General features: G+C 36.3%; 1 protein-coding gene across 1 annotated transcript in view; it reads right to left on the bottom strand.

Annotated features, from left to right (window-relative positions):
• Positions 1–22,842, bottom strand: part of LOC150099879 (uncharacterized) — a 434,429-nt gene that overhangs the window by 14,421 nt on the left and 397,166 nt on the right. The window contains exon 24 of the mRNA XM_090403509.1: positions 16,037–16,076. Within this exon, the coding sequence (XP_090259635.1) occupies positions 16,037–16,076 (40 nt within the window). The remainder of the gene's footprint in view (positions 1–16,036; positions 16,077–22,842) is intronic.

The following is a 22,842-nucleotide window of genomic DNA, read 5'->3' as shown; positions in this document are numbered from 1 at the left end:
TCAAAGGCTTTAGATATATCAAGTACAACTACTTGGGATTTGCCGAATTTCTCCATGGCATTTGTCCAGTGATGGGTGATATATGAGAGTAGATCTCCTGTTGATCAGCTTCGATGGAATCCGTACTGGTGGTCACTTAATAGCTGGCTACCTTCAAGGTAGAGTAGGAATTGAGAGTTGATGGTTTTCTCCATCACTTTAGATAAGAGTGAAGTGAGTGAGATAGGGCAGTAGTTCGATGGCATTGTGCCAGACATGGTCAAAGGCTTTAGAGATATCAAGTGCAACCACTTGGGATTTGCCGAATTTCTCCATGGCATTTGTCCAGTGATGGGTGATATATGAGAGTAGATCTCCTGTTGATCAGCTTCGATGGAATCCGTACTCTGGTGGTCACTTAATAGCTGGCTACCTTCAAGGTAGAGTAGGAGTTGAGAGTTGATGGTTTTCTCAATCACTTTAGATAAGAGTGAAGTGAGTGAGATAAGGCAGTAGTTCGATGGCAGTGATTCGTCACCCTTTTTAGGAACAGGTTGAATATAGGCCAGTTTCCAGGCTTTGGGATATATATATATATATATATATATATATATATATACACACACGCACAAATGGAGTAAGAGAGAGAGTGTACAGACGGCATAGGATAGGAGTCAGTTCTGATGCGCAGACCTTCAGGACAACTGTAGGAATGCCATCAGGGCCAGGAGACGTCTAATTCTAATTCTAATGTCTAATTCTTTTCTAATTTTCAATTCTTGATTTGAACCAGTTGTGGTATGCCTGATTTTTCATTTGTACAACCTTCGCACATCTTTTGGAGAATCAGGGGATGGCAGTTCAGAGTAGTGTAGGGAATGTATGTTTTCATGCCAGTGAAGATTACTTTGGTGATATGTTCAGTGCATATGTTTGGACTGGAAGACTAGGAACAATAATCCAACCATGGGGAATGAAGCATAGTAGTCTCGGAGACTGTCCCATTTGGCACTGTTATAATGCCAAACCACTCATGTGGAAGTGACTGTGTAAGCATTGTTGCATGAGGGAGGAGATAAGTACTAGGTTGTGGTCAAAATTACTCAGGGAACTCGCTACATATTTGAAGGGGTCATTAGTAAGGAAGAGATCTAGGGTATTTGGAGAGTGGTTTGGGTTATCTGGTATTCTGGTCGGTTTTTGAACAATTTGTGTGAGGTCATTAGTGATGGCAAATGTTTCAGCATCTCTGCCTGCAGGATCTGTATAACTGGAAGAAGATAGCCAATTGGTGTTTTATGGATATTAAAATCACCCAGGAGGATGATTTCACTGTTAGGAGAGTGAGACTGGAGGAAATCGATTTGACTAAGTGGGAGGGAGGGAGGGGGGGAGATAGCTTCAGCCAAAGAAGGTCGAAGTTGGGCGATTCTAGGTTAGGTGCTCTCTGGCAGGGTATGTCAGAGCGGATATATGCACATACGCCACCCTTGGGTCGAAAGGAGTTAAATAGTGTATAGTTAGGAGGATTGAGATAGATAGTGCTGGGGGAAGGTGAGATTTGGGGTTTGGTTGACTGCAGACGGTAATGGGTGCTATTAAGGTTGGAAATGAGGCCACGGATGTTGGTCAAGTGGATATGCAAGGTTCTGTGAGGCATGGATTTGACCGCAAGGATCTTGCACATTTCCTATGCAGTGCCTGCATACTGGTCTCCTTGGTTGATACTAGTGGCATCACTTGGGTTTGCACTACTTTGGTTTGTTTGTAGTCTATCATCTAACTGTTGTCTCCATTTTAGCATTTTTGTTCCAGTTGTCTTAGGAGTTGGCATCTTTGTTCTCTCTGGGCATAGGTTAAATCAGGTCAAGCATGTATGTGCAACTTTTGATCAAATGTCCTTTAGCTTGTTGTTTATTGGCGTTATAAATTTGGATGTGTTTGTTGGTGTGTCGCAGGTCACTTTCGCAACACGTGGAAAGTCCGTTCCATCCTTTCTTTTGTTTATGGGTGCGAAACGATCACATCTGATGATATTTTTTGGATCGAAATTGCATTTTCCTGCTTGTTTGCCGATGTCTTCTTTTAAGGATTCACCGTTTTTCATCTGAAAGTTCATGATAACAGAGTTGCATCTCCTATTTTCGGCCTCGAGCGACTCATATACCATTGATGCGATTAGTTCACGAAGTTCTTTAGCAGGCACGCGTGCACTTGCAATCGGGCACTGGTCATTGAGTATCTCAAGATTAGTTTCCAAATTTCTGATTTTGGAGGAAAAAGTATCTATCGTAGTATTAAGCTGTTGTTTGAGGTTTTCGACTCTCTTATATATACATCTCTCAATCTCTTAACCATTCGAACAGTCATATGGATTAAACATATGAAATAATTTATGCTGCTTCAGATCCATGTTATTTCAATTTCAATGGACATTTCATATCCATGTATTTAATGATGTCTAAACATGCTGTGGCAGGTATGGTTGAGTCTTTGCCACCCCCCCCCCCCCTGAATCTATATAACTCCAAACTATGAAAGTTCGTAAACCTATAGGTTTAAATATGTATGACATGTTTTCTTATATATCCTAAAAGAAAAGATCAAATTATTACAATTTGATGAAACATGGGGTTAAAAAGTTTTAAGAAACAGTAAAACTTGTCCAAGGTAGAACGTGAATAAGGCAGAAACTTGCTGTGAACAAATTATATAGTTCCAGCCAGAAGAATAGGCATTACAGTGTTATTTATTTTGTATAATTTGGAATCTGCCCAACGCGGAAACAAAAAGCAATACTTGAAGAATTTATTAAAAATTACTTGTATAAAGTGGAAAGTGTTTTAGAAATACACCTATATTTATTAGATTTTGGCACTTTTGTTGCTTTTACTGTTTCATTTGAGAATTAATGTTGGTCAGTTTCCGATAAGGCTAAACATTTCAGTAACTTGAATTTCAACAAACTGATCAGTTCATTTTTTGCATCATGCCTAAATCGTACGTGTTGTTGTCGCTAAGTGAAAAAGTCAAAGTCATTGAAGCTAAAGAAAAGGATAAACTCTCGGTATGGGAAATAATGATGCAGTTTAAGTGTGGCAAAACGCACATATTCAACACACTTAAATGAAAGGATAAAATAATGAATGAGTGACTGCAAGGAAATTGTCAAATGAAGAGGAAGGCAAAGGTAGTGTGGGAGTGGTTCATGAATGCAAGATCAAAAAACATTCACGTATCCAGTCCAATGGTCCAAATCTCTCGGGAATGATCAGTTTTAAGGCATCTACAGTATGGTTGGATAGTTTTAAGAAGAGGCACAATATTGTGTGGAATGAAGTCTGTGGAGAATCTAAAGATGTGGATGAAGGTGTAGTAAGTGAGTGGAAACCAAAACTGCTAGAATTGACTTCACCATATGAACCTAAAAACATTTACAATGAAGACGAAACAGGATTGTTTTTTCAGGCATTAACAAAATCACTCATGGTTAAGGGAGAAAAGTGTACTGGGACAAAATGTCCAAAGAAAGACTTACAGTGTTATTGTGTGGGAATATGGTGGAAGAAATGGAAAAGCAGCAAAACCAAGATGTTTCAAGAACCTGAAAATTAATAATTTACGAGTGATTTAGAGAAACAATAAAAAAAGCTTACTGACTGCAGCTACAATGGAAGAGTGGTTAAACATGTTTAATGCAAAAATGAAGAAGGAAAATAGAAATGGCATCCTTTTTTTTGACAATGCTACCTGCCACCCAAAGATAACACTTTCAAATGTGAAAATCGCCCGGTTCCCAGAAAATGCAACAAGTGTATTACAGCCCATGGATATGGGTGTTATTTACACATTCAAATCGCACTAAAGATTATTGATGCAACATTGATTTCGAATGTAGAAGAAGATAGCTCTTACACATTAGCAAGATCTGTATCGGTTCTGGATGCTGTGAATTGGATCGAGTTGGCAGTGAAGAAAATTAAAGCAGAAACAGTAAAAAAGTGTTTTGCTAAAGCTGGGTTTGGGGAAAGCGATGTGGCAGCTAATTTGGAGGAGGCGAGTGAAAACATTGCTGCAATATCAAATCTCTGCCGAGGAAAAGAACTTTCCTGTGATACAGAGAACTTTGTTCAGAGTGATGACCATCTAGCCAGACATTACAGCTTTGAATTTGCTACAGCTCTACTAGTGGTAAGAAATACACAAAATAAAGATGTGGAAGAGCAGGAGGAAGGGGGAGAAGAAACAGCCAGAGAACAGGATATTTCAAAAAAATTTCGTACACACAAACAGGCCCTTCATTGCATCAGTGAAGTAATGCAGTTTGCAATTAATTCAAACTCTTCCAGCCTTCTTGAACTATTGTATAGTCAGTAGTGAGCTATGGAAATTTTAACAAAGGGCTCGCATCGTCGAGCAAAAAATAGCTGTATTCACACAAAATCTTTTATTAATACAGCTTGTGTACAAATGCCAATCAAAAGTGTCATGGGACAATCGACCTGTAAAGGCTATCATTTTTAAACAAATATTTCATGATCTAAACATGAAATATTTGCACACAATCGTCCGTGTTAATTTATCTTACATAAGAAAAACATTTTTTAACTATAAAAATATAATAAGAATAAAATCTTTTATAATCGCACATATGAAATTGTCTGCATTTTTAATAAAAAAATAAATTTCTTTTGTGTGTGATAGAAGTTTTTATGACAAACAATCTATAAAGAATAAATAAATATCATCTAAACACAATAATATTGAAATATGTTATATTTCTCTTTAGTTTTTATACTTCAAGTGATAATCAACGGTACCAATCAAGGGGCATTAGTTCAGAGTCCTATTTATTTATATGTGATTACCAAAAGTGAATTCTTATTTGTAAAATGGTGGTAACAGTAACTATAATATTTTATTTAATAAAATCACTTTGTTAGGTTACCATATGAGTTTGTCGCTTAATATATTTAAAAAAATGTTTTTATTTTTATTTTTTTTTGAAAACATAAAAAAGTAAATAAGAAGAACAAGGGGCTCGCAAATTTGAGAAAAAATTAACAAAGGGCTCGGGCGAGCCTCTTATAGCTCACCACTGTATACAGTCAAGGACTGCATTCAAAAAGACATGATCACAAAAAAGTGGAAATAAGTTTCTTTGTTGGATCTGTGGAAGAAATCTCAATGAGTTCTATATTGGAAACGTGTAATGTGCAGTGTAATAGAGCATTAATGCAGTACTTTAATGTGTTATTATTATTATTACTATTATTTTAATAACATAGGTCTACAAGCAGGCACCGGCTGTAAGAACCAGTGCCCATCAATTTTTACTAATAAACAGGTATGTACCATGTAATATGATTTTAATGGATTTTAAATTTTTTTTTGCAATGTTATATAATGGGGAAACTTGGTCAATGTTGAAAATACATTCGGTCCCCTGCGATTCCACTTTGAACAAGTTTCACTGTATATTCTTTCTTGTGGTTATATCAGTTGCTTTAATATCATTTTTGTTCTAGGTGTTTATCTGAACTTTTCAGCCCCCCCCCCCCCCCCCCCATGCATACGCATTGCAAAACTGGCATTGATGCATGTGATTTCCTTAAATATTACATACTAGTGACAAACAAAGTATTACAGCAAGGTATAAACGATAAATCACTGTAGTACTACAATGGAAATGAGACATTCAACTTCTGGTATGATGTTAAAATAAGCTGACATATTAGAGCATCCAAGATTAACTGTGGGAACATTAAATGATGAAAATGAGATGATAAAAAAGAAATTTATATTGATCTCAAAAAGATCAATATAAACTCAGAAAAAAGGACAGAAGAGTGTTGAAACAAGGTGTTGTACATTCATAACTTTAAAGGCTGGCCAGAACATTATGTATGAACTCCAAAGATTTGGTTTCCATGGAAGAACTGCTGAAGAGAGTGCAAACATTACCCTAAGAATTCCATTGTTTGATATGTATGTTTGAATGTTGAACGAAAGTAGTTGAATGAAAATCCAATCTATGGTTTTGCTCATGACAGAACAGTACACTGCACTCATTTGACAAACCTTGCATAAATTATCACCTTTACCATCTTCTTCTACATTCCTAAAATCTAATCTCTACACACCATTCTTCACCAGGGATCAGACAACCTTCCTAACTTCATTGCTTGTAAAACTCAACATGATCTTATTTCTTGAAAAAGTTTTTTTTTTTTTTTTTTTTTTTTTTTTTTTTTTTTTTTTTTTACAGCCTTACTTCTGACAATCTGCCAAAATCTCTGAAACAGATGAAATCTCTCTTTTTGGGATACCTATAATTTCCAATCTTTCTTAGCATAAAAAAACATACGAGGTGTGACAATTTAATTCCTGGAATGCACCTAAAAATACTCATGTTCGGAACTATATATATTAGTAGCTACTGTCACCTTCGAAGTAGCCCCTTGTGCACCAGTTTAAAAGGTGTTCCCATTTTTGGAAACAGGACTGGATTCTTTTTCCAGAATATTCTTGACTTCCTTTATCACATTATGCTGAATATCAGCGATGTCAGAAAATCTTCATCCTGCCAATGAAGAGTTTTGGTGGAAGTCCCACAGCAATACTAAAAAAACATTCTCTGCAGCAAACTTGCTACTATAACATATAGTTTCTCTGGGTCCTAAGAGTTTTATAGGTTATGAAAATAGCAGATTACTCATCATGATCATCAAATACCTGCCTTGTGCCCTCAAGGGGTATACAGGATATGATAGTACTACATGAAAAATTTACATCATTACTAACTTCCAATCTACAATTTTCATCCAGATCTGTTACTTGTCAAGACTCCAATATTATCAGATCTTATATTTCTGTCGTGGTGCTTAAGGGTCAAAGCTGTATAACTGAGAGGAGACCTCCACATAGCCTTTAAAGGAATGTAGAGAACTGACCAGAGCTTCTGACCTAATGTCTAATCCTCACCTTCTCGTGGTGCACCCTATTGGGTATCTACTTTGATACGGAACGAACGAGGATGGGTTGGCAATTTGGGATTTAGCCGAACAAATTGTATTCTTATTGGTTAAACCAAAATAAAAAATGATAGCACAACATGACAAAATTTCATGCCGGCTGGGGCGTCGCCCGGTTAAAGTTCCCTGTTGTTTTCGCCAGGGAACCAGGGTGAACAGCGAAAAGTCAGCTACTGGAACAAATCTGAAAACAAACCCCAACTCAACATCACCAGAGTTAAAGATCGGTACTATCAACATAAGAAGCCTGAATGGCAAAGAAATGGAGCTAGCTGAGGAATTAGATAAGTACCAGATCGACATAATAGGGCTGACTGAAACAAAAAAGATCAAAACTGGTGAGATCTTTCTGAGCAATAAATACAAAATGTTATATTCAGGCAATGACAATCAAGGAAAAGAAGGAGTAGCCATAGTATTCAACACAAAATATGAGGCTAATCTTCTTGAATGGCGGTCAGTCTCAAGTAGAGTAATGTGGGCAAATATGAGAATGGGGAACTGGACAATGAGACTTATTTGTGCATATGGTCCCACAGAATGTTCTACTAAGGTAGAAGTGGAGGAATTTTTTGAGGCTTTAGAAAAAGCAACTGACACAATGAAAAAGGAAAAGTTGGTCCTTGTTGGGGATCTAAATAGCAGAGTAGGAAATGATTGTGAGACATACAAAAATATTTTGGGAAAATTTGGAGAAAAGAGCAAAGCTAATAATAATGGCAAATATCAGCTGGATTTCTGCTCAGGACATGGACTGGTTATTACTAACACCATGTTCCAACATAAAAATGTGCACAAATTCACATGGAGAGAAGAGGCTAGGAATAAGAAAAGTCTCATTGACTACGTTATTGTTTTTAGTGATGTTTTCTCCCTGGTGCAGGACACCAGACTGTACAGAGGATTTGAAATTGGAAGTGATCACTATTTAGTCTTGAGCAGGATAAAATTGAATTTCATATTGAAAAGAATAACATGTAAGAAAGGTTTCAAGCAAATAAAAGTTGAGCAGCTCTCAGATGTGAACTGTAGACTAAAATACAGAAAGATTATTGAAAAGAAAATGAAAGAGTTTGAGAACAGGAATCAAACCTTGGAGATTCAGTGGCAAACTCTGAAGAAAACATTGATTGATTCTGCCAGAGAGGCATGTGGTGAGGTTGTGTGCAAGGATAAAAAAATCAGAACTCCCTGGTGGACACAGGAAGTTAAAGAGGCAGTGAAGGAAAAGAAGAAAGCATATCAAAAGTTCCTGGCAAATAAGTCAGCTTTTACTCTTACAGAATACAGAGACAAATGTATGAAAGCTAAACAGTGTGTAAAACTAGCTAAACAAAAGTCATGGGATGACTTTGGCAAGAATATAGAAAATAAATATCAAGAAGGTGGCAAAATATTTTGGAGGTTGTTGAAGAAGCTTAGGAATGGAGGAAAGAGTGCTGTAAAAGGAGTTAGAGATGATAAAGGTGACATGAAAACAGGAGAAAAAGATATCCTTGAAGTATGGAGTAATTACTTTGAAAAACTGCTGAATGAAACAAACAGTGATGACAGCACAGTGATAAAAAATACTGACCAGGCATGCAGTCAGGAACACATATCCATACTTGAAGTAGAAAAAGCCATCAAAGGCTTGAAATGTGGAAAGGCAGCAGGAGTAGATGATATTTGACCAGAAATGCTGAAGTATGGTGGTATAAAACTCTTACAGTGGCTGCACTGCATAGTTCAGAAAGCCTGGACAGAGGGACAAATTCCTGATGATTGGAGTAGAGCTCTCATAGTACCCATATATAAAAAGGGAAATAAAACTGAATGTGAGAATTACAGAGGAATTTTCCTACTGAGTGTTCCTGGCAAGATCTATGCAAGTATACTTGAGAAACGGTTGAGAAGAATTGTGGAACAAAAACTTGGTGAAGAACAAGCTGGATTCAGGCCAAATAGAGGCTGTCAGGATCAGATCTTCACTTTACGACAAATAGTCGAGAAAGCATGGGAATACAACAAAGATCTGTATTTAAGTTTTGTCGATTTGGAAAAGGCATATGACAAGGTGCCAAGAGAGAAGCTATTCAATACACTGCAGTTATATGCATGTCAATGGGGCATTATATCAAGCAATACTTAGTCTTTATTTGAGTTGTAAGTCAGCAGTTAGAATTGACGGAAGTACAGGAAGATGGTTTAATGTTAAATCTGGTGTGAGACAAGGATGGACGTCATCCCCTCTGTTATTCATTATCTATATGGATCACATTATGAAGGAATGTGGTATTAAACCTGATATCAAAATTGGAGATGTTAATGTCAGCTCTTTGCTTTATGCAGATGATGTTATACTTCTAAATAAATCCGCTACGTCTGCAAGATTCTCTGACTAAATTGAATAGCTGTTGTAACAGATATGGTATGAAGGTCAGCAATAAAAAGACAAAGACAATGAAAATAGGCAGAATCATTGAAAATGTCAACTGTGTTGTGAATGGAGAACCTGTGGAACAAGTAAAACATTTCAGCTACATAGGCACGATTTTTACTGAAGATGGTAAATTAAATATAGAAATAGACAACAGAATCAGCAAAGCTGGTATGGTGGGAAGTGAATAAATTCATATGGAATAAGAAAGAAATTAGTCGGAACACTAAATTAGCTGTATACAAGATAGTGTTCAAACCAGTTTTAACTTATGGATCTGAGAGCTGAGTCAGAAGTAAAACACTTGACCAAAGACTAGAGACCGCAGATATGAGAGTCCTGAGAAAGATTATAGGCATGAACAGATGGCATCAATGGCAATATCATATTAAAAATGAGGATATTAGGAAAGAACTTGACATTGTCAGCATCCAGGAATGAGTTAGCAGAGCTAATCTCAGGTGGTATGGTCACTTAAATAGAATGGGAGAGGAAAGATTAGCAAAACAAGTGTTCTCTGACAGGTTGGCAGGAAAACGATCCAGAGGAAGACCAAGATATAGGTGGATTGATACGGTACAAAGTGCCTTAGACGATACAAATATATGATCTGATAATGTTGGAGTCTTGACAAGTAACAGACTGATTTGGAGGAAAATTGTAGATAGGAAGTTAGTAATGATGTAATTTTTTCATGTAGTACTGTCATATCCTGTACACCCCTTGAGGGTACATGGCAGGAATTTGATGATGATGATGATATTTCTGTCGTCTAAGGCACTTTGTACCGTATCAATCCACCTATATCTTGGTCTTCCTCTGGGTCATTTTCCTGCCAACCAAGAGAGAACACTTGTTTTGCCAATCTTTCCTCATCCATTCTGTTTAAATGACCATACCACATGAGATTAGCTCTGCTAATGCATTCCTGGATGCTGAAATGTCAAGTTCTTTCCTAATATCATCGTTTTTAACATGATGTTGTCATTGATGTCATCTGTTCACGCCTATAATCTTTCTCAGGACTCTCATATCTGTGGTCTCTAGTCTTTGGTCAAGTGTTTTACTTCTGACCCAGCTTTCAGATCCCGTTAAAACTGGTTTGAACACTGTCTTGTATACAGCAAATTTAGTGTTCCGACTAATTTTCTCTCTTATTCCATATGAATTTATTCAATTGACTTCCTTCTATACCAGCTTTATTAATTCTGTTGTTTATTTCCATATTTAATTTACCATCTTCACAAAAATCGTGCCTGAGTAGGTGAAATGTTTTACTTGTTCCACAGGTTCTCCATTCACAACACAGTTGACATTTTCAATGATTCTGCCTATTTTCATTGTCTTTGTCTTTTTATTGCCGACCTTCATACCATATCTATTAGAACAGTTATTCAATTTAGTCAAGGAATCTTGCAGACTCGTAGCAGATTTATTTAGAAATATAACATCGTCCGTATAAAACAAAGAGCTGACTTTAACACCTCCAATTTTGATATCATGTTTAATACAGTTTAATTCATAATGTGATCCATACAGATAATGAATAACAGAGGGGATAATGTACATCCATGTCTCACACCAGATTTAACATTAAAACATTTTCCTGTACTTCCTTCAATTCTAACTGCTGACATACAACTCAAATAAAGACTAAGTACTGCTTGATATAATGCCCCATTTATAGCATATAACTGTAGCATATTGAATAGCTTCTCTCTTGGCACCTTATCATATGCCTTTTCCAGATCTACAAAACTCAAATACAGATATTGGTTATATTCCCATGATTTCTCCACTATTTGTCGTAAAGTGAAGATCTGATCCTGACAGCCTCTATTTGGTCTGAATCCACCTTGTTCTTCAACAATTCTTCTCAATCGTTTCTCAAGCATACTTGCATAGATCTTGCCAGGAACACTTAGTAGGGAAATACCTCTGTAATTCTCACATTCAGTTTTATTTCCCTTTTTATATATGGGTACTATGAGAGCTCTACTCCAATCATCGGGAATTCGTCCCTCTGTCCAGGCCTTCTGATCTATGCAGTGCAGCCACTGCAACACTTTTATACCACCATACTTCAGCATTTCTGGTCGAACATCATTTACTCCTGCTGCCTTTCCACATTTTAAGCCATTGATTGATGGCTTTTTCTACTTCAATTATGGATATGTATTCCTGATTGTATGCGTGTTGAGTGTTTTTTACCACTGTGCTATCACTGCTTGTTTCATTTAGCAATTTCTTGAAGTAATTACTCCATACTTCAAGGATATCTTTTTCTCCAATTTTCATGTCACCTACATCATCTCTAACCTCTTTCCTCCATTTCTTAGCTTCTTCAGCAACCTCCAAAATATTTGTCAACTTCTTGATATTTATTAGAAGTCCTCCGATGACTTTTGTTAACTAGTTTTACACAGTGTTTCACTTTCTTACATTTGTCTCTGTATTCTCTAAGAACACAAGCTGACTTATTTGCCAGGAACTTTTGATATGCTTTGTTCTTTTCCTTCACTGCATCTTTAACTTCCTGTGTCCACCATGATTTTTCTATCCTTGCAAACAACCTCACAACATGCCTCTCTGGCTCTTCAAGGCTTGCCACTGAATCTCTAAAGTTTGGTTCCTGTTCTCAAACTCTTTCATTTTTTCTTCAATAAGCTTGGTGTATTTTAGTCTACAGTTCACATCTGAGAGCTGCTCAACTTTTATTCGCTTTAAAACTTTCTTACATGTTATTCTTTTCAATATGAAATTCAATTTTTCCTGCTCAAGACTAAATACTGATCACTTCCAATTTCAAATCCTCTGTACACTCTGGTGTCCTGCACCAGGGAGAAAATATCACTATCAACAATAACATAGTCAATGAGACTTTTCTTATTTCTTGCCTCTTCTCTCCATGTGAATTTGTGCACATTTTTATGTTGGAACATGGTGTTAGTAATAACCAGTGCATGTCCTGAGCAGAAATCCAACAAATATTTGCCATTATTATGAGCGTTGCTGTTTTCTCCAAATTTTCCTAATATATTTTTGTATGTCTGACTATCATTTCCTACTCTGCTATTTAAATCCCAAACAAGGACCAACTTTTCATTTTTTATTGTGTCAGATGCTTTCTCTAAATCCTCAAAAAATTCCTCCATCTACCTTAGAAGTGGTTGTGTTTGGGGTGTGCTTTCAGGTTTGTTCCAGTAGCTGACTTTTCGCTGTTCACCCTGGTTTCCTGGTGTAAACAACGGGGGGGAGGCCTTGTTTAACTGGGCGACGCCCCAGCCGGGATGAAATTTTGTGATATTGTACCATCATTTTGGAAGCCAATAAGAATTACTATTTGGTCAGCTAAATCCCAAATTGCCAGCCTATCCTTATTTGTTTAGTATCCAGGTAGATACCCGACAGGGTGCCCCACGAGAAGGTGAGGATTGGACATTAGGTCAGAAGTCCCGGTTAGTTCTCCGCATTCCTTTAAAGGCCATGTGGAGGTCTCCTTTCAGTTATACAGCTTTGACCCTTAAGCAACCCTAGCAGATTACTGAAAGAGGATAAATTGAGTATTATACACTGTAAAGTCAACAACAATTTGGAATCATGATTCTTTTACTTATTTTAATACAGTTTGCATAAAAACAATCAGAATAGATACCGTCCTTATAAAAACATGCACATCACTCTATAAACAGGTATCTCCACTGAAATCAAATACAGCATACTCTATATGCACATTCCATGAATCATTATGACTTGACTAGTAGTCATACAAACCATGAATTTTCCAAAAACATCCACCAAATGGCTGCAAATGGAGAAAAAAAATTTCCTCATCCATACGTGAAATTATGGGTGAGGAAACAAAGCACAAACCAATGCAATGATCTTACAAAGCAAAATTACTTGCCAATAAGTATGTGAAATCAAATATGAAGTGGATTCTTCTCTGGAGACCAGTTAATTAAAAGAAACAACAAGAGACCAACTCTATTAGAACAAATAACTACTTTTATTGAAAATAATGAGTGTGTTGAAAAAAAAAAAAAAAAAAAAAAAAAAAAAATCAGCTAATGCCCTTTTGTTTCCGGTATAGAGCGCAGGCGAGGCAGTTTTAAGCGCTATCTAACTTTTGGAGACTGAGTGGGCAGTTCAATCTCCACTGGTAGCCAATCAGAGATAGCTGGCCCAAGGCTATCACTAATTAATCGGCACATAGTGAAGAAGTGGGCTAGTAAGTGCCGCCATCTGGTGGTCCCTAACCCCAACACAATATATTGAATGTCTCAAAATAGTGTGGGTTCGACGGTCAGTTTTCTTGAGTTTACGGGATGAAAAACCCGCTAGCCCGTGCCAAAGATCGACTAAGCAGGGGTCAGCAACCTTTTAAGACTCTGGAACCTGACGAGAAAAGGCTTAGAAAAAGTTCCTCTAGTCGGTGACTAGATTCGAACGCCTTTCGTCGTGCAGTCAAGCACTGTAGAGTGCAAATGCCACTTCTACTGAGCTACAAAATAAGGGGAACACAATTTCTGAAGACTGGAATTTTCAAAAGAGTTTGTTAAGAAAAGAGCAGATGATCTAAAGCTAAATAGGTTCAAAAGAAACACCAAAAGTGTATTATTATTATTTTAAGTAAAATAAAATCTATCAATGAGAGACTTATCCAAAGTCTCCATAATGGTATATTATGTTTACTTAAAATTTATAAAAAATATGGAAAGGAGTTATAATCACACATCAGAAAAGGCCTGACCTCTACTAGGCATGACGTATCTTCCAAACTTTATGATTGCATGTGCTGTCATAGAGAATTTCAGAATATTACAATTTCTCATGATTATGATTTTAAAAAAATAGAAGTCTCCTCAAAAACTGCCAAAGTTAGCACAACTGTACTCCAAGCACAAGTTTTGAACTGCTAATCTATCTGTTATTTCTGTAGTCATATGGCAGCAGTTGATATGTGCACTTTTTCTTTCTGATTTTACAGGAGTGCATTATGAATGTTCCGTTGAAGAACAGGTCCTTACACTTAGCCCAGATGACCTAAAGCAGGGGTCAGCAACCTTTTAAGACTCGCAGGCCACATTCAACTTTTATTTTTAATAATCGGGCAGCAAGCATATTTGTTCAATTACAACTAATAAATATCATTTAATAAATTCTGAATCTGTATAAGGCCTTCCTTCTTTCACCAACCAGTTCCACTACGACATAACTAGCACAAACAAGCAATTCATTATGAATCGCTTTGCTTCTTAAATATGTTTTGCTTGAGCAGTCAAAGAAGCTTGTAATTTATTAATTGATTTTTTGTAAGTTCGCAGTTCAAATTCTTGTATTGGCTTTCATGTTCATCCTCACAATGACGTCTGATATTATATTCTTTCATAACAATAGCACTTTTATGACAAATAAGACAATGTGGCTTACCCCCATTTTCAGTAAAGAAGTACCTGCTGTTCCATTCATCATTAACCCTTCTTCCTTTATCTGCAATTTTATATTTTCTTGAACCCATTTTTGAAATTATTTTTAACAAATATATATCCTCCGAAAATAATAGTTAATATCATTGAATTATATTAAAAGACGGACCAGGGAACACTACTGCAAAAGTGTGTCAAAATATCAGCTTCGGATGAAGTTGCCTTTGTTATCTCCACTAATGATGACTCACAAGGTTGACTTGTGCCAAGTTGCATGGCGATACCACAAAGTATAGGTATAAAATTATTTTTAATTTATTATTCATATTATAAAATGTATTATTTAAATAATTCAACATACGGATCACATGCCATGTAAGTATGGTCAATCTTTTATGGGAAGCCAAAAATGCACATTTGGGCCGCATGCAGCCTGCCGGTTGCCGACCCCTGGCCTAAAGGATAACCAAAAAAGTGATGAATGGGCAGCCTAAAAGAAGAAATGCATGCTACAGGCGCCTGCCCTACTGACGCTACAAACCAAATGAAATGAGGGGTCAAATGCAAAACAGCAGATCCTTCACCAAGTGGGACATAATGCTAGGAAGAAGAAGAATGTTCTAGAGCTTATGAAAAATCAAGTTCTACAAGAAACTCTTGAACCTACTCAAATAAGTTGTCAAGACCGATGAGAGAATTCCTTCCTTAAGAGAATTGATTCTCAAGGATGTAGAAGAGAGAGAGAGGCACTTATCATATTCACTCCAATAGGTCTCCCTTACCTTCTTCTCTCTAGATCCAAATGGTGTTTCAGCATATAGGCAGTACTTTTAGATTTTGTCTAAAGCAGAAGTATACTGCAGCCATTTAATGTTGAACCACTACATTTTCTCTCTATCATACAGGTTTTGTTTGGCCAACACATAACCGAGAAGTTGTGAAAAGCAAGGAAATCATTCTGATTCATTTCAGTGACTCTGAACTGAGTACTGACATACCGGAGTTTTGCCATCCTGTAGATCTTCTTTAAAGAAACAAGAACCTACAGAATACTCAGTTTGGGTAAAAAAAAAAATAAATAAATAAAAATAAAAATTTTAAAAAAAAGTGACACGTCAACTTCTGGTATGTTTCTACAGATTTAATAGATAAAATAACTGAACTTCATGACTTACCTTCCCACTGACTGTGATGTATCTGAATGTATGACATCACCTATTTAAATATAAAAGTTACATACACATAAGCACATATGAAATAAACTAATTAAAAAATTGTTAAAATAATTTAAACATCAACTAAGAACCATGTTGTATAATTGTTTGCAAAAAAATTTATTCTTATACATACTGCATATCATCACACTGTATAAGTAATTATTTCATCTTTGAGGTACCATTACATTTATTTATGCTTGCTTAAAAACACAACATAGTGTATCTTTACTCTCTAATTTTCGTGAGGCAAACTAATCTTCTTACTCTGTATTATGTTTTATGCTTTTCTAGCCTATAGGGGGAGGGGGGGAAGCAGCCAGTATCCTTAACTTCAGCTTTTGAATAGCAAGAAATATTATACAACATTCAGGAAGTGAATTATTTCGATAATATACAAAACCACAACCCATTGTTCAATTAGAGACATTTGTAATGATAGCATGTAAATAATGCAGTGACAACATCTGGTGATGGAACTGTAGTATGCTTAAATGATTAATAAGATTTTTTTAAAAAAAACTTTTTTTTCAAACCACTCACATCTCCAATAAGCAGAATGGTGATGTCAGAAATTAGAGAGAGGAGGAAAAAAAAGATGCTAGAATTAGTAAAATTTGGGATATATTGAAAGCATGTGTCTGCTGAAAAAACAATTAATTGTCATGAAATGCAATTGATATTTAATCACCTTTAAAGATAACTTAAATAGATAAATAATCTAATAGCTCAACAGTTTTATATTACACAGCCACTTGTCATTATCAGTGTCAAACATAAGTAAAAATGCTTAGAAACACATATATTAAATTAACAGCATAGGATTGTTCAAACTAAACATCATTATCCAGGCCAACTACCAATTCAATTTTGGAATGCTAGTGTATGTTACATGCTACCATAATTAAACCATATCTTTATTTTTTCATATGCACTTTGGACTTATTAAACAAACTGAAAGGACATAAATTTATATAGCTCAACTGAGAGTTCAACAATCTTCTGACTACTTTTCAGCAGAATATCAGGAAAAGCAGCCATATTTTTTGATCAGTACATGGCATCGTACCATGAGATGCTAATAATATGAGCAGAGAAGCCTTATGTTCACAAGTTTATCCACAGTAGATGTTGCATCAGATCTCCTAAACTCCAGGATGAGGAACTTCAAGGGAACAAAATAAAGATCTGATGAATTCAACAGGCTATATGTCAGCATTTTCAGTGTATAGCTACACTTATATATTGCATTAACCCCTCCTAACTGAGAAGTTAGTAGAGAGAGAGAGAGAAAGAAAGAGATTATATATGATTATATTAATAGTTATATAATCTGGAAATACTGCTCTGAAGACCAAAAATGAAACTTTTTTCAAACCACTTCACATCTCCAATAAGCAGAGTGGTGATGGTCAGGAAATGAAATTCCATTTACCACCTAAAATTCTTCAAAAACATCCACATTTACAGTGGAATTCAAACCCAACCAACCCTATGGGTTGGAGATGAGTAGAAGCATTATTCAACCAACAATGCTGACTAATTGCATCTGAATTCATAATGGAAAATGGAACCTTCTCTTTCTGGTAAAATGTACAATGATACAGTTACAGATAAATCTGAATTTAACACTTTTCATCAGTGCACCTGTCCGTGCAATTAGTCTAGTGGCTGTGCTTCGCAACCATATGCATAAGGAAGAGTGTCCTAGGTTCGATTCCCATCGCCAACATGGGGAGCTTTAAGGATTTTTCCCAGCCATAGCCAAGTTAGTCGGTCTTGGGCATGAACAGCCCCCCCCCCCAAGTTTATCTGGGGTTTTTCATTCCTCAAGCAAGCAAACTAGCCCCATATACACACAGGATACAGTCATAGGATATAGCATTTAAACCCTCATTAGCAGAGCTCAACCAGTCCTAAGGGGCAATCAAGGAATGGGGGCAGCCCCACACGAATAAAAAAAAAAAAATCAGTGCACCTAAGAATCATTTGATCAAATATCACTTCACAGTTCTGAAGCTAACTCAAGTTCATTCACAGTCTATTATGGATATACTATTCAAGATTTTAGAGATGATGATGATGATTTTCTCTCCCTCTTCTTCATATATTCCTAATCCTTGCAACTGAAATCTACATGAAGATTAATCATGACAACATTTTCTGAAAAGTTTTTGCATGATGAAAAACCTGAGTTTCTAGGAGGGAAGAAACTGCCTCCATATGAGACCAGCTAACTCTCTTTCAAAAAAGTGGTGGAAGTGCTTTAGAAAAATTTAATTCTACAGTGTATCCATTGCATTTATTTATAATTAAATTATAATAACTTATAAAATAATAAATTATATAAATCGTATAATAAATTATAAAAAAAAAAATAAAAATCAGCTAACGCCTTTTTATTCCCATATATGGGGAGTAGGCGAGGCCATTTAGCCCTATCTAACTTTTGGAAACTGAGTGGGCAGTTCAATCTCCACTGGTACCAATCAGAGAAAGATGGCCCAAGGCTATCACTAATTAAGCGGTACACAGTGAAGAGAGATGGCTCAGATGTGCCGCCATCTCGTGGTCCCTAACACAATATATTTAATGTCTGAAATAATGTGGGTTCTACGGTCGATTTTCTTGAGTTTACGGGACGAAAAACCCGCTAGCCCGTGCCAGAGATCGACTAACTCGGGAACCGGTCGAAAAAGGCTTAGAAAAATTTCCTCTAGTCGCCGACTAGACTCGAAACCAAGTCTTTCTTCGTGCGGCCAAGTGTCGTGGCATGCAAACACCACATCCACTGAGCTACACAGGCTTAATAAATTATAAATTAAAGCAAATTATACACCATTCAGTTTCTCAGAAGTGGTGGTAAATGTACTGGAAAAATTCTCAAAAAAAGTGAATTCAAGAATAGTTGAATAGAATATACTGTATGAGGGGCAACATGGCTCTGTTGAAGGTCAGTCGTGCCTTAATAATCGCTAGCTTTTTATAATAGGGTGACAGCTACATTGGATAAAGGGAATGGCTACACTATGATACCACTGGATTTTGGAAAGGCATGACAGGATACCACATGGAACTCTGTTATGCAAATTAGAACAAATGGGGATATCAAAAAGGGGTCGATAGAGGAGCAGAATCCAGGAGAAACAAGGTGAGTAATGATGTGCCACAAGATTCAGTGCTATGACTACTATTTAATTTGTATATTAATGATATAGGAAATAATCTGAAGGAAATATTCAGTTGTTTGCTGATGATGCAAAATTAGGTAGAGTAATAGTTAATCAAGGCAATAGGAAGAGTTTGTTGGGTGATTTAAATAGGCTTGTCAGTATGGGCAAAAGATAATGGGCATTAGTTAAATGTGGAGAAATGTAACGTCATGCATTTTTGGAATAAATAAACTATTGTCATATAAGATATTGTCATATAATATAAGAAATTGTCAAGCTGTGTACCACATTGATGGAACTGTACTCCATGAAAAATAAGAAGCTAGAGATTTAGGGGTCATGGTAGACAGAGATTTAAAGTTTAGAAAACATATTGCTAAGGTAGCTCATAAGATTTCATGACTATTGAAGAACATACTGACACATAGAGATAAGAATTTGCTATTCCTCTTTATAAGGCCTTGATGGATTATTGTGCTCAGGTCTGGTCTCCTGGATTTCTTGAGGATGAGGAAGTAGTGGAGAAGATTCAATGGCGAGAGACCAAGATGACGAGTAGTGTGTGGAATGTTCCATAGATTAAGGTATATTGAGAGACTGAGGGTGTAGATTACAGAAGTTAGTTGGTAAGAGAAAAAGAGTGGATGTGATAGAAACATTTAAATTAGTTAAAGGATTTTATAGGATCGACTTAGGAGAAATGTTTCAGCACTTAGCTGGGGGAGGGAATAGAACAAGAGATTATCCCTAGAAGTTGAGTAAAAGTGTGGTTAGTAGTGATGTGAGGAGTAGATTTTTTTACTTGAAGAGTTTTGAATAAGTGGAATGGGTTGTTGGAGTCGATTGAGAATGGTTTGTCTATTAATGGGTTAAAGGAGAGGGTATCATAGATTAGGTGGGCAGTTTGGGTCTCATGAGATGAGTCTTCGGATTCCATGGAATTGCCCATACAATCATAATAATAATAATGTGATTTTTAAACTGAATGAATGTAAAGAAGGAAGATTTAATTCATATATTATTAGAAAGAGATACCATGATTTTGAGTCTTACAAATGTAAACTGAAATGTTAAGTTTTAAATCTGAGTATCTGTACATGTACATATTTAATGTGTGTGTGTGTGAGAGAGAGAGAGAGACTTATGGGGAGTGAGGCAAGTCCACATCCCCATTGTGCTCCCTTGGACCTTGTGTAGGGTACACTCCCTACAAGAATGCTAACACACCTCTGTGAAGAACAGCAGACAAATTAGTGTAAGAGGATTCATATTCCAAAAGTGAAATGTGCAGAAGAATCTTCAGAGGAGCAGACCTCTATAAACAACCTGGGCTCAGCTGGCTCTGGCTGTCAGCAGCTAGTTAGGGCCCCTACCTAGAGTTACAAGGAAAATTAAAGGAATCCATCCTGTGACAAAGGGAAGCAGCTTTGTCAGTACTGACACAAGGTTGAAGTCTAACGATGGTGGTAAAGCTCATGATTAGAAAATAGCAAATGGCAATACAGTTTATTATGTAGATCTGTAATACTGCAGAGCAGAAAGCAAATAAAGAAACTACTGCTCTATTCTCTCCAAACTAGCCATGACGAGCGAATCTGCACAAATGGCCCTGAGTTCCCACTGCCCCTTAATGGGCAGAGTGCCAAGATTCTCTGTGCTCAAAATGGTGTGATCACTAAAATTAGGAACGTGGAAAGTCAGAACCCTGTAAGAAGCAGGTAAGCTAAGTAATGCTATCCTTGAAATGAAAAGACTTGAAATTGGGATTTTAGGAATTAGTGAAATTAGGTTGCCAGGATCAGGCAAAACTCAAGTTAATGACATGATAATGTACCACTCTGAAAGTAGCAAAAATAATCATCAAACTAGATTTGGAAAAATATTAAACAAAGATGCCAATAAGTCACTTTTGATCTTATCCTCTAATTACATTATTCTAACAGATAGAATAATGTTATTAAACTGAAAGGTCAACCACTAGATATTCATCTTATACAGGTCTATGCTCTGACTGCTGACAAGAATGATACCGAGCTCAAAGAATTTTATGATCAATTAAAAGAACTATCAGCAGTTAGAATTGAAGGAAGTACAGGAAGATGGTTTAATGTTAAATCTGGTGTGAGACAAGGATGTACATTATCCCCTCTGTTATTCATTATCTATATGGATCACATTATGAAGGAATGTGGTATTAAACCTGATATCAAAATTGGAGATGTTAATGTCAGCTCTTTGCTTTATGCCGATGATGTTATACTTCTAAATAAATCCGCTACAAGTCTGCAAGATTCTCTGACTAAATTGAATAGCTGTTGTAATAGATATGGTATGAAGGTCAGCAATAAAAAGACAAAGACAATGAAAATAGGCAGAATCATTGAAAATGTCAACTGTGTTGTGAATGGAAAACCTGTGGAACAAGTAAAACATTTCAGCTACTTAGGCACAATTTTTACTGAAGATGGTAAACTAAATATAGAAATAGACAACAGAATCAGCAAAGCTGGTATCGTGGGAAGTCAATTGAATAAATTCATATGGAATAAGAAAGAAATTAGTCGGAACACTAAATTAGCTGTATACAACACTGTGTTCAAACCAATTTTAACTTATGGATCTGAGAGCTGGGTCAGAAGTAAAACACTTGACCAAAGACTAGAGACCGCAGATATGAGAGTCCTGAGAAAGATTAGAGGCGTGAACAGATGGCATCAATGGCAATATCATATTAAAAATGAGAATATTAGGAAAGAACTTGACGTTGTCAGCATCCAGGAATGCGTTAGCAGAGCTAATCTCAGATGGTATGGTCACTTAAATAGAATGGGAGAGGAAAGATTAGCAAAACAAGTGTTCTCTGCCAGGTTGGCAGGAAAACGACCCAGAGGAAGACCAAGATATAGGTGGATTGATAGGGTACAAAGTGCCTTAGACGAAAGAAATATAAGATCTGATAATGTTGGAGTCTTGACAAGTAACAGACTGATTTGGAGGAAAATTGTAGATAGGAAGTTAGTAATGATGTAATTTTTTCATGTAGTACTGTCATATCCTGTACACCCCTTGAGGGTACATGGCAGGAATTTGATGATGATGATGATGATGATTAAAAGAACTAATGAAAAATACAAATAAACATAATATTAACATCACCATGAGTGATTTCATTGCTAAAGTTGGGAAAGGTAGAAGTGGAGATATATTTGGGGAGCAGGAAATGAGAGAGAGAGACCATCTTTTTCAATTCTGTCAAGAAGAGGAGCTAATAATCACAAACATGGTTTAAGCACCATCCTGAAGGCTATATACTTGGCAATCACCACAAGATAATAATGCAAATATAGTCAGAAAGCAAACTGATTACTTGCTAATTAATTAATGATTTCGAAGTTCCATGAAGAATACAAAAACCTATCCTAGTGCAGATATTGCTTCTGACCATAATCTACTGGTTACAGAGTTAAAATCAGACTAAAAGCTACTGAAGAAACATCAACAAAAAAGTTTTAATCTAGGCAAGTTAAAAAACCCAGAGATAAGAAAAAAACTAAATCAAGATATCTTTACTGATAACAGATAAAACCCAGAAAA

The sequence above is a fragment of the Typopeltis vanoorti genome, chromosome 14 (assembly GCF_054136105.1).
Source record: "Typopeltis vanoorti isolate ZY-2024b chromosome 14, IOZ_Tvanoo_1.0, whole genome shotgun sequence".
Taxonomy (NCBI): Eukaryota; Metazoa; Arthropoda; class Arachnida; order Uropygi; family Thelyphonidae; genus Typopeltis; species Typopeltis vanoorti.
This window is presented reverse-complemented; position numbering and strand designations above follow the sequence as displayed.